General features: G+C 41.2%; 5 protein-coding genes across 5 annotated transcripts; 3 read left to right on the forward strand and 2 right to left on the reverse strand.

Annotated features, from left to right (window-relative positions):
* The first annotated feature begins 264 nt into the window (after positions 1-264).
* Positions 265-3139, forward strand: LOC104702150 (uncharacterized). Its single transcript, XM_010417974.3, has 9 exons — positions 265-504; positions 769-884; positions 965-1022; positions 1288-1437; positions 1922-2132; positions 2245-2290; positions 2368-2479; positions 2568-2640; positions 2744-3139. Exons 1-9 carry the CDS (start codon positions 411-413, stop codon positions 2988-2990), a joined length of 1107 nt encoding a protein of 368 aa, XP_010416276.1. The 5' UTR covers positions 265-410; the 3' UTR covers positions 2991-3139.
* LOC104702149 (DNAJ protein JJJ1 homolog) lies at positions 3043-5568 on the forward strand. The gene is made up of 3 exons (XM_010417973.2): positions 3043-5024; positions 5109-5170; positions 5274-5568. The coding sequence occupies exons 1-3, from the start codon at positions 3234-3236 to the stop codon at positions 5329-5331; spliced, it is 1911 nt and encodes a 636-aa protein (XP_010416275.2). The 5' UTR covers positions 3043-3233; the 3' UTR covers positions 5332-5568.
* A 206-nt stretch (positions 5569-5774) lies between these two features.
* LOC104702152 (putative phosphoribosylformylglycinamidine synthase, chloroplastic/mitochondrial) lies at positions 5775-10929 on the reverse strand. The gene is made up of 5 exons (XM_010417975.2): positions 10712-10929; positions 10004-10424; positions 9346-9914; positions 6867-9243; positions 5775-6764 (listed from the first exon to the last, which is right to left on the reverse strand). The coding sequence occupies exons 1-5, from the start codon at positions 10751-10753 to the stop codon at positions 5950-5952; spliced, it is 4224 nt and encodes a 1407-aa protein (XP_010416277.2). The 5' UTR covers positions 10754-10929; the 3' UTR covers positions 5775-5949.
* A 534-nt stretch (positions 10930-11463) lies between these two features.
* On the reverse strand, positions 11464-12783 carry LOC104713065 (large ribosomal subunit protein eL33y). Its single transcript, XM_010430107.3, has 4 exons — positions 12688-12783; positions 12382-12417; positions 11793-12021; positions 11464-11688 (listed from the first exon to the last, which is right to left on the reverse strand). The coding sequence occupies exons 1-4, from the start codon at positions 12717-12719 to the stop codon at positions 11647-11649; spliced, it is 339 nt and encodes a 112-aa protein (XP_010428409.2). The 5' UTR covers positions 12720-12783; the 3' UTR covers positions 11464-11646.
* Positions 12784-12939: 156 nt separating this feature from the next.
* On the forward strand, positions 12940-14469 carry LOC147941676 (uncharacterized). The gene is made up of 2 exons (XM_087456988.1): positions 12940-13370; positions 13525-14469. Exons 1-2 carry the CDS (start codon positions 13050-13052, stop codon positions 14308-14310), a joined length of 1107 nt encoding a protein of 368 aa, XP_087313114.1. The 5' UTR covers positions 12940-13049; the 3' UTR covers positions 14311-14469.
* The last annotated feature ends 98 nt before the right edge of the window (positions 14470-14567 follow it).

Raw genomic sequence — 14567 nt, forward strand, 5'->3', positions numbered from 1 at the left:
TTGAAGATCTTCTACTAAAAGAGTACTAATTCAATGATTTAACAAGATTCTTAAAATTGAAGACAATCCAATCTACACTGGTTTGCAACTAGAAAAATCTAAGAAGAGTGTATAACACCGGAAAACTCGACGCCGATTTCGTTTACGGCTCTCGTTGGTTATTTATGTTGTTAATTTCTTGGAGAAGAGTTATGAACAGATGAAATTACAATTTTACCCATAAGATGTTTTCTGAAAATATTAAAAATTATTATTTTTCTAAATGTTTTCAGTAAATCGTTGCGGTTCACAAATTGGTATTCGTCGCCGGTCACGGCGAATTTGCGAGAAGCGCAACTGTGCTTTCATTAAAACCTCATAAACCCTAACAAACAACTCTTGGAAGGTTCGAGAAGGTTCAGTAAACGGAAATGGCGAAGAAGAGCTCCAATTCGAGCCATGAGCAACCTCCTCTGAATTATCGTAAGAGCGTCGAAATCAAAGCCACGCCGGATCAATTTTTCGGTAATCGACGAGTCTCTCTTCTTCGCCTTCATCGTTCTCTTTGGTTTGTTGATGCGGAAATCGTTGTAGATTTGATTGATGATCATGATTACGCTGAAACGATGAGTTTTCTTTTAGCGGAAACGTTGAGATTTCGTCTGGTGATTGTGGTGACAAACACCTGGATCATGTTCAGTGGCAGTGATTTTTCAATTTCGTCGGAATCCAATAGTTGCAAGTCTGGTCAATTAGTTTAACTTTCAACACATTGAATCATTGATGTAGTTTGGAGAGAGTTCTTATGGGGAGGTTTAGCTGGAGCTTTTGGAGAAGGGATGATGCATCCTGTGGATACTCTCAAAACCAGACTTCAGAGTCAGATTATCATGAATGCAACTCAGGTATTAATAACTGGATATCACTTTCAATGGCCTTTTGGGAGTGTACCATCTCTCTAATCGTGTTTAGTTGTTGATTTCAGAGGCAAAAGAGCATTCCGCAAATGCTCCGGACTGTCTGGGTTGGTGATGGATTGAAAGGTATTTCATCCATACGCTTTTACTTCATCTTCTTTCAACTTTCAAGTATGGCTGTATTGTGTATTCCATTCTCTTTGTAAAATGTGAAATGTATTCCTCTTTTCTCTTCTTGAGGCATGCCTATGTGTGATTCATTCTCCTACTTATCATCGTTCTAAGCAACACACAGTCTTTGCTGTACATGTTTGTGCTGCAAACTTGGAACAGAAAACTATCTATGGTCCGTATTCTTTGTTTAAATATATTGCTACTGACCTTATCTCAGGCTTTTATAGGGGCATTGCTCCTGGAGTCACTGGATCTCTTGCCACTGGAGCAACCTACTTTGGTTTTATTGAGTCCACAAAGAAATGGATCGAAGAGTCTCATCCCAGCTTAGCAGGGCACTGGGCGCATTTTATAGCAGGAGCTGTTGGTATGTTATCTAACTGTCTCTCTCACAGTCATCTTATCATTGAAATAATTGTAAAGATAGGAGGGAAACATATGTCCATTTAATTGCAAATTGACTTAGAATGCCAAGCATGCAGCAGAAATGAAACTTGATATCACCTGGCTGAAGAATCATATATCAGACATGTGATGATTCTACCTTACGGATATGGTGGGTCATTAATAGATAATATCCAGGTTTTCACCAAACCACACAAGATCAAGGTTGCAAGAATTGCTGATTGCTTACTTGAGAATATGTAGAACTGCAATTTTTATTACTCTATCATGAGACGTCATTGACTGGCCTTGTTGTGATATCATCATGAAAAATTGTGGCTGTAGGTTTTTCATACCCTTCATGCGGGGATTCCCAAAAAGATTGAAAATGAAAGTAAACCTAGATTTATCTGAAGTTATAAAGCTTCTGATTCCTTTGTATTCTTCTGCCTCTTCCCGTGTTTCAGGTGACACACTTGGTTCGTTCGTATATGTTCCTTGTGAAGTCATAAAGCAGCGGATGCAAATTCAGGGAACGAGTAGCTCCTGGAGCTCTTTTATTTCGAGGAACAGTGTTCCGGTGAAACCAAGAGGTGACATGTATGGTTATTATACTGGTATGTTCCAAGCTGGATGCTCAATATGGAAAGAGCAAGGGCCTAAAGGACTGTATGCTGGGTATGTTATTTTTGTTCAGGCTATTATGATACAAATTGGATACATCACTCTAATTGTTGCAATCGTGTCAAGAGACTCATGTAATAATTATATTTCCTTTCTCTGCTGGCAGATATTGGTCTACACTAGCGAGGGATGTGCCTTTTGCTGGTTTTATGGTATGACTCCAGTGAAAGTGTTACCTCCATTCATCTTAGGGTCCTTGTCCTCATGTTCGTTCTGTTTTCACTCTCAGGTAGTGTTCTATGAAGCATTAAAGGATCTAACGGATCAGGGAAAGAAAAAGTTTCCACAGTATGGAGTCAACAGTTCGATAGAAGGTCTCGTATTGGGAGGATTAGCTGGTGGTACGTTAGAATGAGATCAGCTATAAAAGAATCCGTTTCAAATAGCTCATCCAACATAGTGACTCATGTTTAATTAATGTTTCTCCAGGACTAAGCGCGTATCTGACAACTCCACTCGATGTTGTAAAAACAAGACTGCAAGTGCAAGGATCAACGATCAAGTATGTCTCATCTTCTTACAGATACCAATGATCATCTAAATAGCATCCCAATAAAATTGAAGAACTTGTTTTGATTTAACCTTGTAATCTCATTGAATTGTAGGTACAAGGGATGGCTGGATGCAGTTGGGCAGATATGGAGGAAGGAAGGTCCAGAGGGTTTTTTCCGGGGAAGTGTCCCAAGGGTCATGTGGTATATTCCAGCCTCAGCACTCACCTTCATGGCCGTTGAATTCCTTAGAGATAATTTCAGAGAGAAAGGTAACAAGAATAACAACGTCGTCTCAAATTTGAGCATAGAGAGGAAAACATCTTCTACTTCTTCAGTACGTGAGGTTGGTGAGAATTAGTGAGATTCTTGTCTCCAAGTATAAAGAAAGAGCGAGGAGCATTCACAAACTTGTCTGTAAATGGCTTCAATGTTTTGTTTGCTCTTCTAAGATACTACTGTTAACAACACAACAATCTGATCTTTTCTTTAATAAGATACTTTTCTTTAGTTTCCGTTTATATTAAAGCCCTGAAGATAAAAGAATGAAATTAATTATAAGACTAAAGACAAAATAGTCTAAACCCTAAAAAGAAACAAGGAGATGGCGTCTTCGTCGTCTCGCTCGGAGAAACGATGTCACTACGAGGTTCTCGGAATCAGCAAGGAATCGTCGCCGGACGAGATTCGATCCGCTTATCGTCGTTTAGCTCTACAGCGTCATCCCGACAAGCTTATGAAAGCCGGTGGATTATCAGAGGCTGAAGCCACCGCCCAGTTCCAAGAGCTCGTTCACGCTTACGAGGTTCTATCCGATCCCAAGGAGCGAGCCTGGTATGATTCTCACCGATCTCAGATTCTATTCGCCGACCATGGCTCAGCCGGTGGCTCGAAATCAGGTGGAATGCCTGGCGGCTCTGTTCCGGATCTATTCGCTTTCTTCTCTACCACTGTGTATTCCGGGTATTCAGATACAGGGAAAGGATTCTACAAGGTGTTCTACGATGTGTTTAACAGTGTTTACCTAAACGAGATTAAGTTCGCGAGGACGTTAGGTTTGAGGATGGATTCTGTGAGGGAAGCTCCGATTATGGGGAATCTAGAGAGTCCTTACGCTCAGGTGACGGCGTTTTATAATTACTGGTTAGGTTTTTGCACTGTTATGGATTTCTGCTGGGTTGATCAGTATGATGCCGTGGCTGGACCTAACCGGAAATCGAGAAGATTGATGGAGGAGGAGAACAAGAAGCTGAGGAAGAAAGCTAAAAGAGAGTATAATGATACCGTGAGAGGTTTGGCAGAGTTTGTGAAGAAGAGGGACAAGAGAGTGATTGACATGATGGTGAAGAAGAATGCGGAGATGGAGAAGAAGAAGGAGGAAGAGAGGGAGAGGAAGAAGAAGATGGAGAAGGAGAGATTGGAGAGAGCTATGAACTATGAGGAGCCTGATTGGGCTAAGGCTCACGAGGGAGAGGAGGAAGGGGCAGGGTTCAATGTGTTGGAAGAGGATGATGATGATGCAGAGAGGAAGAATGAGCAGCTTTATTGCATTGTTTGTAGCAAGAAGTTCAAAAGTGAGAAGCAGTGGAAAAACCATGAACAGTCGAAGAAGCACAAAGAGAAAGTGGCGGAGTTGAGAGAGTCACTCACTGATTATGAAGAGGAAACAGAGGAGGAAGAGATTGATGAGACATTGGACCCACCTGAAAGTGTAGACCAGCTGCATGAGAAGTTTCAGGAGGGGTTTAATATTGACGGTGAAGATGAAGATGTTAAGGAGGAAGTATCAGGTGAGGCTGATGAAACTGATGATGAGTATTTTGGGGCAGAGGAGGATATGAAAGGATCTAGTGAAAGTGAGGATGAGGATGTCGATGACGAGATGAGTCTACTCAAGAAAATGGTATCTGGGCAGAAAAATAAGCGAAAGAATTCTGTATCAATGGAAGAAGATGAAGTTGAAGTCGAGATTGAGAGGGACACAGCAGATTTCAGCGAATTTGATAACCAGAAAAGCACAGGTAGGAATAAAGAAGCCAAGGAGGAGAGAAGCAAACATGATGCTGGAAAAGAAATGGCAGATGATACCATCAAAGTACAGATACCTGAAGATGACGATGATCCAGACGAAAATGTGAATGCAACGGACTCAGCTTCCAGAGCCTTTGAGGATTCTCAGAAGGATGAGGCAGATTCAATGCAGTATGATAACAGGAAGAGCACAGGCCGGAGGCGAAGAAGCAAGAAGGGTAAGGATAAGAATAACCTTGGCGGATCAACGGAAAAGAGCAGTGAAGCTGATGATAATACTCCATATGTAAATCGAGACATGGAGACGCAGGATTACAAGAAGGTTCCCAGATCAAAGAAATCCACCAGAGGAATGAAAAGCAAGGTAAAATCTTCCTCCCCCTTGTAGCATCACTACATCACATATTTGGTGTGATAATTCTTGGAACTCATATATATTAAAATGCAGGGCACCACGAAGAAAAACAGTAATAATGAATGCGATAGATGTGGGGAGGAGTTTGAGTCGAGGTTGGTTCATTAGATATTTTTTCTTTCTGTCATTTCTCTTATTCTCCAGCAGTATGTTGTATCATGCAAATGTCGACTCACCATTTATATCTACGATGGGCAGAACAAAACTACACAAGCATTTGGCTGATAGCGGTCATGCAACAGTGAAATCCCGATGATCTATTGCTCATTTTATAGTACATCTAAGGATTATGAAGAGAAGAACCAAAGATTGGCTGGAGAATTGCATTCTTTGATTAAATTTATACATGGACACAATGAACAAGGGGGATAGAGAGCAAATAAGCTACGTTTTGACATTGTTGTAGGGCAAACGAATTGATGACCAAACTATGTGTACCAACTGCTTGTATGTTTGAAAGCAATGATTTTGCAGAGAAGAATTCTATTATAAAGCTTGGCTAGAAGAGAATTGCATCTTCTTTGATAAGTAAACAACAGTATTAACTATATATCAGATTTAAGATTGTGAAATCAAGACCCTGGTTTTCTGTCAAATCCATGTTTAGCATCTTGAAACTGCTCTCGTACGCCTCATTGTTCTCAAAGAAATTGACTCGTGGGGTGGGTAAAAAGATTTTATTTTTTATGGGTAAGCAGAGATTAAAGAGAATAAATTCATGCTTAATTTCCAGAGTTTGAATACAACGTGGAGGACAAAAAAGCATTCATCAAGTCTCACTAAAAGCACATGATCTTGTCGACAACTTTCAAAAACTCTGCAAAACACCAAACGTACAATCCTGCAGATATAAGAACACAGGCTACACATGACTTTAAAGCTGAGAGCACCAGTCCCTAGCATTCTGGAACATCTTCAACCATGGACTCGGCCCAGCTTTCTCAACGTCCCAGCTTGTTGGGTACCATGGAAACTGCCACATCAAGAAACAACGTTCAGGATGAGGCATCATCGCCAAATGTCTCCCATCAGGAGAACATATAGCTGCTATCCCTAAGGGTGACCCATTGAGGTTAAAAGGGTAAGCTTCGGTCATGTTCCCATCATCATCACAGTATCTCAATGGCGCCAGATCTGAGTGAAGCATATGGTCCAAGACTCCTTCGTCCGGGAAATAAGCCCGTCCTTCTCCATGAGCCGCCCAAACTCCTAAAGTACTTCCCTCCATTCCTTTTAGCATTATCGATGGCGAGTCCTTTATGGTCACGCTTGTGAACCTGCACTCAAACCTTCCTGATTCGTTGTGAACAAACCTTGGCTGCGAGGTATCAAGTGACCCGCCAAGTTGAGGACCTGGAACCCATCCTAACAGAGCCATCAACTGACATCCATTACAGATTCCAAGACTGAACGTATCTGGTCTTTTGTAGAACTCCTGAAATTGACTCAACACAGGCTCGTTGAACCTTATTGAAGCAGCCCATCCTTTGGCTGAGTCGAGAACATCCGCATAACTGAACCCTCCGACAAACACAATACCGCGGAACTGATCAAGGGTGATATCTCCGGCTAGAAGATCAGACACTGTCACATCCCAAGGTTCAAAACCAGCAGCATAAAATGCAGCCGACATTTCTCTGTCTCCATTACTGCCTTCCTCTCGGATCACAGCTACTTTTGGCTTAACATCTGAGTGCATATACAATAAACAAAACATTTTCATCAGGAAAAGTAATCTCTATAAATGATTAAAGAAAAAAAAAAGAAAAATCTCATTGAGAGTGATCATACCCTGAGACATATAGTTACTGTTGGTCGAGGAAGGAGTAAATGAGAGTTTCCAATTAGGCTCATGCCTAGACTTCAAACCTTCTTTCTCCATCTCTACACAAGATGCCAATCGTTGCAGCTTTTCCAACTGGAAACTGGTGTCTTCCCACATGTCTCTGAGGAATGAAGTTTTCTCACTCAAATGAGTAATCCCATCCACTTTTACCTCTATCAACGGCGAATCAGTGACGTTTCCAATGATCTCAGCAGTAACATTGAAACCACGGAGTTTTTCCATCACAGCATCTAGGTTTTTCTTACTAACCTCCATCACGAGACCAAGTTCTTCAGAAAACAAAGTCTCAAAAAGGCTAATTCCATTCGAAGCCAAGTCGACATTTATACCTTTGTTTCCAGCAAAGGCCATTTCCAAAGCTGCTACTACTAGTCCACCATCACTGATGTCGTGTCCAGCAGATACCAAGTTTTCAGCAATGAGAGCTTGAATGCCCTCGAAAACGTTTTTCAGATATGGAACATCATCAAGATCAGGACAGTCGTTTCCAATCTGACCGAAGACCTGAGCCAGTGCAGATCCACCTAATCTCCGCTTTCCCTTTGCCAAATCAACATGCAAGAGAATACCATTATCATCTCCTAGCTTTAGATCCGGAGTCACTGTCTTTGTTATGTCTGGACAGGTAACATAGGCACTAATCACAAGGTTTCCTGGAGCTTTAACAACCTCACCATCCGCATGAGCTGCCATTGAAAGACTGTCTTTTCCACCATCAATTGCAATACCAAGTTCGATCATCGCTTCTGATAGAGCAATCGCAGCATCATACATCGCTGATCCTTCTCCTTCAAGCTTGGCAGCATACATCCAGTTACCACTGGCTTTAACATCAGAAAGTGAAGTGACTTGTGCCCAAACCAGATTTGTCAAAGCCTCTCCAACAGCTAGTCTAGCCATGGCTTTAGGATCAAGCAAACCTTTGATGGGTTGCTCGCCAATGGCACATGCACCACCTGTTAGATCTGTGAATGTCTGTGCAATAACTGCAACATCAGCAAGAGTGATCTGCAATGGTCCAACTGTTTGCTGCTGTGCAACAAGACCTGTCACACATCTATCCACTTTAGTTGTCAAGAACCGCTTCGAAGAAACTGAAGGTAATCGCAGAACCCTTTTCAAAGAATCCATCAATGTAATCCCAGGAGCAATATCAAGTGGCTCCCGTGCATAAGCAATGCGGTTGAACTCAAACGTCTTCTTAGGCATATCACCAAGAACCTTCTCAAGTTCAAGATCCACAGCAGGTGGAGGTGGAGGTAGCCCTTCTTTACTACACTTCGCTGCAGCTGTGCTGTCAATTAAAGTACAGCGACCTCCCCCATTAATTGTTCCAATCACAGCCATCGAAAGCCTTTCCCTCTTACATATCGATTGCAAAATCTCACGGCTCTCAGCTTTCACCAAGATCGCATCTTGCTCTTGATATTCTGCTCCCCAGATCTCCAACACTGACATAGTATGATCACCAACAACAACTGCTCTTATGTCAATCTCTGCACCCTGTGGATAAATAATTTCTTTGACAACATTGCAGTTTCCACCAGCACCTTGATCATGAATGCTGATAATGGGATTCTTCTCACCCATCTCAATACAAGCACGGACAACACGGTACAACTTCTGAGACATCTCAGCATCTCCACGTTGCACAGCATTGAAATCAAGTTCTGCATCATTCTGACCACTAACCATACTTGAAGCTGCTCCTCCTCCCATGCCAATACGGTAAGCAGGTCCACCAATCTTAACAACAAGCATCCCAACCTCTGGCTCCCCTTTAGTTATATGAGTATGATCAATCTGTCCAATCCCTGCACTGAACATAATAGGCTTCAACCATTCTCGTCTATCCCCACTTGGTAGTCTCATTCCAAATGTCCTGGTATACCCCTGAATCATCGGCTCTCCGAATTTGTTCCCATAGTCAGATGCACCATTACTAGCGTCGATGAGTATCTGTAGAGGTGAGGCTAGGTTCAATGGGTATTGGAAAGACGAGTCTTCCCATGGAGCATAAGATCCCTCCATGTTAAGGTTACCAACACAGTAGCCAGAAGTTGATGCAACCACAAAAGAACCTCTTCCTGTTGCATGGGTATCCCTGATTCGACCTCCAGCACCTGTCTCAGCACCAGGATAAGGAGCCACAGCACAAGGGAAATTATGGGTCTCAGCAGTAAACAATATGTCGAGATCACGTGCACTGACATCAAGTAGGCACACTGAACCAGGCAGTAGAGGCCGTAGTTGGTTCACCAGAAAGCCTCTAATAGCACTAGAGTTATCCTTAAACCCAATCACAGAATTATTTCGATTTGCCTGCAAAATTCCAAAACAAAAGAGAAGAGTGAATTAATTTGAACCAAATTTTCAAACTAAAGAACATAAAGAGAAATTTTAACTGAAGTCCTATATTGTTACCTCCCAAGTGCTCTTTACAATCTGCATAAGAGACTTATCCATTGGCTTTCCATCAATAACCATGTTCCCAGCAAAGAACCAGTGCCGACTGTGCTCGCTGTTTGATTGAGCGATATCAAATAGCTCCACATTGGTAGGATCACGCTGGATGTCCTCTCTGAAAAGTCTAGTATAATACTGTAAATCTTGCTCATCAAAGGCTAAACCCATCTCCTGGTTGATTTCTTCCAGCGCCTTCCGACCCTTCTCCATCACAGGCACAAGCTTCACTTCCTCTGGAACTACATTTGTCTCAAATGAAACCAGCTTTTGAGAGTACACACACTCGGTCATCCTGTCATGTACCATTGCAGAAAATTCCATTATTTGATTTTCCAACAGTGGCTCCTTGCTGAACAAGAGGTACCTCCTCGACCTTTCCAAGCGAGTCACCTCGTTTAACCCACATGCTCTACATATTGAAACTGCATTGGTGGACCACGCTGTTGTAAAAGACAATCTAGGACCAACTTCAACAATTACAGCATGGAGTCCTTCCTGCTTCTTCCTCTCAAGAAAACTATCAGCACCTGAAATTGAACACAATCATCAATAACAGAGAACCCCCAAAGAATTATGTAATCAAAGAGAAAAAAAGTAGCATGAGAAGCAAAAGTACCTAAATTTTCTGGCTCAAATGTTTCTTGAAGAATCCACTTAAGAACCGAGACCTTTTCATCTTTCAACTCCGATTCAAGGCCAATATTGAAACATTGTTCTGTAGTCAAACTGACAATCTGGTTGGAGATTTTGGTTTGAACCGCCTTGAGGAGTTGAGCATTTGCGCTTTCTTGAATCAAAGGCACACGATAGAAATGGATAACCTCAGCAGCAGGTTTCTCAACCAAACTCGGTAGCTCATCAGCAGAAACAAAAGAACCAGCAAAAACAGCTGCTTTAGGCTTATTAGGTTGAGCAGAACATCTCAAGCTAACAGCTTTTGCTCGATTCAGAGACAGCTGCGAAGTTCTCGTTCTAACAGAACCCCATAATTGACTGGTTGAGCTCCGCTGCAAAAGCATCGCTTGTCTATTCGAACCCTGCAAAAACCAATAACTTGTTAAAACGAAAACATTGAGGATGCCAAATCATATAAAGTTCCTACGAGATTAGAGTCCTAAGCTACTGCATTCACCTCCCTCCGTTTTACTTAACAACATCAACACAACTTAAAATTCTCGACATAGTACTGTTCGAAACCATCACTATCAATAATCAATCCACGATAAGTATAAGCAGTAGAACGAGGGTAATTAAGTTGATCAACCAACCAATGGATGCTACAAAACTTGGACCACTGAAAAGAAAAAGTAAAGAGAATATTTACGTTTAGGAACAGAGCCGCACGAGTTGCTTGGGAGGTATTCATCGCGAGAGAGATGGGCTGACTAACAAAAGAAAATGACAGAAAGGGTTTTAGGGTTTTTGCTCTGCTGCTGTCTTAACGGGACCGAAGCTCCGACTCCGAGAGAGTACGGCAGTCTACACACAGTTCTTGTCTGGTCTCCAAAGAATCTTAGGTTTGTTGGTATTTATTTTGTTTACAGGAGAACAAAATTCTGATTAATTTTTTTTTATAAGTTGCGCCCAATAAAGGTCCAATGGGCCGACATTACAACTCGGGTCCCCAATGTTTCTAGGAGGTACCTCTTGCTCATGTTTTTTCATTTTTTTTTCTTCTTTGTTTCCTTTTTTGACAATATTGTTGCTCATGTTTTTTGGTTATTCTGAGTGACTTTCGATTTTGGTTTTTGTTACTATAGCACATTCTAAGGATAATTCTGGGATTAAAAATGTTTGTAAGAGATGATAACTAAAAGGTTTAATCAGTGATTTGAAAAATTCCTCTAATAATAATTTTTTTCAAGTTGAAAGAAGTTTGAGTTACACACCCAATAGGCTACTGTTGGATGCTGATAATCGAAGAGAACAGTAAAAACCACCCCTTTAACAAACACTGACCCTAAGATTTGATTTCATGGGACTTAACCGATTATATATCCATAGAACAATTAAGAAATGAGACCATAAGATTCATATGTTTCAACTCAATATAAGGGGGGGGGGGGGGGGGGGGGGGGGGGAGAAAACGATTCTAATTTTAGGATCAAAAACAAAATCCATGATCAAAGTCTATTTAGAGAATCTCCAAAACACTTCAAACAAAGAAAGGAAATGCTTTCAATATCAAATACAAAATAACAAACTAGTGACCAAAACCAAGGAGGGCTAAAATATAAGTTCAAGCCATTTTCCATTGCTTCATATGTTACTCGGATACATGAAGACTCTCACCTTGGATCCCTGCAAGAAGACAAGGAATTGTGTCCAGTTAAAACCCCAAGCAAAAGATTTCACTTCTCAACAAAAAGAATCACCAAATGGTTAGAGAATATGTTTTTAAGTACCATGGACTTAGGAGGCAAGTTCGATGTGAATTTGGCGCGGACAACACCACTGTTACCGTGAGGCCTGGTAACTTTTCCCCAGATGCAACGGTAGTGGCTACCGTTCTTCTTTGTCTTAGCCTTGTAGATGTAAGCCATCCTCTTTCCCTTGTACCAGTTAACCTCCTCTTGGGTGTTGACACCTTCGATCTGGACAAGCGATGTGTTTGGATACTGGTTAGACTTGGACCTGCAAATTCAAGTATATGTCAAGCCCAGTACCAAAATAAATAAAAATGTTAAGACTCGGTATAGAATGCTATTTAACTATAACTCAGTTAACCACTCCATAGTATAGACTGAATGATACAGTGTTCTAAGATAATGTAGACAGCTAACTAGATATGGGGAGATGCTACAACACACAAAAAAAAAACAGTTTTTATTCTATGAAATGTATAAGAAAACTACTCTGATCAAAAGCAGACTAGAATCTTCGTTTATGAAAATCACTTAGATAAACAACTGATTAAGGTTCACTATATGAAATGTTATTGGAGCCAAATCAGATACTAATAAAGAAACCAAAGAGATTAAAGAAATGGGTCACCTTTTGTATCCGAGGATGGTTCCTCTCACGTAGAGTCTGCAAAAAAAAAAAATCAGAATTTTCCAATCATTGTAAAATATACGAGAGAGCAAAATGTTCCATTACAATCCATAAGATAAATCACTAAGCAATGAAGAATCAGTTCAAATCTAATACGATACAAGAGAAATAGAAACAGTTTAAGATAAGTGAGGAAAACAGAACAAACGAGCAAATCTCGAAATGCTACCCATTAGAGAAAACGAGCTTGTTGGTGATAGATCAAACTGGAAGAAGAAGGAAAAAAAAGAGTATAAGAAGAAAGACCTGACACGTTCTCCTTGGCGTTCCTTCACCATTTTCGATTCCGCCGAATAACGAAGAAGTCTGCTGTTAGCTGCTGCTACTCGAGAGGGGGAGAACGAAGAAGAAAACCCTAATTCATCATTTAGGTTTTATATATTGCTCCTCCCCTTGTTCCCTTCATTTCATTTAATATGGGCCTATGATTATATGGGCCTCAAGACTCAGTCCAGTAAGTAAGATAGCGAACCAAAACATACATGGGCTTTTCACTTTATCCATTACGATTATGATGTAATAATTCTTGAAATAGTTCAACCCTCTTTCAAGAACCGTCGCCGTTGGACTGCCGGCGTGCCTCTCCGATCGTCTTCCCGCTCGTGAAAATGGCGAGTGTTTCATCAAGCGGAAGCTTACTAAATCCTTCGTCCCGAAAGAGTTTTCTTCTTCCTTCATGTGTGATCATCATTGTTGGGGTAATCGTGGCGTTGACTTATCAGTCGAAGTTGAAACCACCTCCGCCGAAGCTATGTGGCTCACACGGTGGTCCACCGATCACAGCTCCGCGGATAAAGCTGCGAGACGGGAGGTATCTAGCTTACAAAGAGCATGGACTTCCAAGGGAGAAAGCTAGCCGCAAAGTCGTCTTTATCCATGGATCCGACTGTTGTAGACACGACACCGTTTACGCCACTCTCCTCTCTCAGGTACTTATTTACACTATGTCACATGTAATGAGCTTAGAATTAGGAAATAATGAAAAAGTTGTATCACAATATCTTGTCTTGAGAAATTGTGTTTGTTGATTTCTTGACTCTAATCTAACATTTTGTTACTTTCTTGATCAATTACATTTTGTAGAATTTAGTAGAGGAGCTAGGTATATATATGGTTTCGTTCGACAGACCTGGTTATTGTCAGAGTGATCCGGATCCAAACCGTACACCTCAAAGCTTGGTTTTGGATATCGAAGAGCTAGCTGATCAACTGAGTTTAGGATCGAAATTTTATGTGCTCGGGTACTCGATGGGAGGACAAGCGGCATGGGGATGTCTTAAATACATTCCTCATCGGTTAGCCGGAGTAACACTAGTTGCTCCTGTTGTTAACTATTGGTGGAGAAACTTACCTTTGAACGTTTCCACAGAAGGATTTAACTTTCAACAAAAGAGAGATCAACGGGCAGTTCGTGTTGCTCACTATGCTCCTTGGCTTATCTATTGGTGGAACACACAAACTTGGTTCCCTGGTTCGAGTATTGCCAACAGAGATCATGGTCTCTTGTCACAGTCGGATAAAGATATTATTTCAAGGCTTGGTTCTTCGAGGAAACCGCACGGGGCAGAAGTAAGGCAGCAAGGAATACATGAGAGTATAAACCGTGACATGATTGTTGGATTTGGGGATTGGGAATTTGATCCTATACAACTCGAGAATCCGTTTTCGAACAATGAAGGCTCTGTGCATTTGTGGCATGGAGATGAGGACATGTTGGTCCCTGTGACGCTGCAGCGTTACCTTGCTCATAAACTTCCATGGGTTCACTATCACGAGGTTCCGGGAAGTGGCCACTTCTTTCACTTCAATAAAGGTGTGGTTGATGACATTGTCAAGACGCTCTTAACCACCGATTCAGTGAATCAGTAAAAGAGCCGTCTACTGTTTGTATTGGTCATTTTCATAGTTCCCAAAAGTTTTGAAAACCCAACAAAAAAAAAAAAAAAACACGGACACAGTGGAGTTATATGTACCTGTTGTTATCTTTTAACTTTTTAAGTATCATAATTTTAATTTGGTTACTCATTATTTACTTTGTAAAACGACCAAGCCTGATGAATTGTCTTCTCAAGCGTATCATGTTAGTTAGTCTTTACTTTGATCTTTTCAGCTACTTGTCTTGGTCT

This window comes from Camelina sativa, chromosome 7 (assembly GCF_030686135.1).
Source record: "Camelina sativa cultivar CO46 ecotype springtype chromosome 7, ASM3068613v1".
NCBI classification, from domain to species: domain Eukaryota; kingdom Viridiplantae; phylum Streptophyta; class Magnoliopsida; order Brassicales; family Brassicaceae; genus Camelina; species Camelina sativa.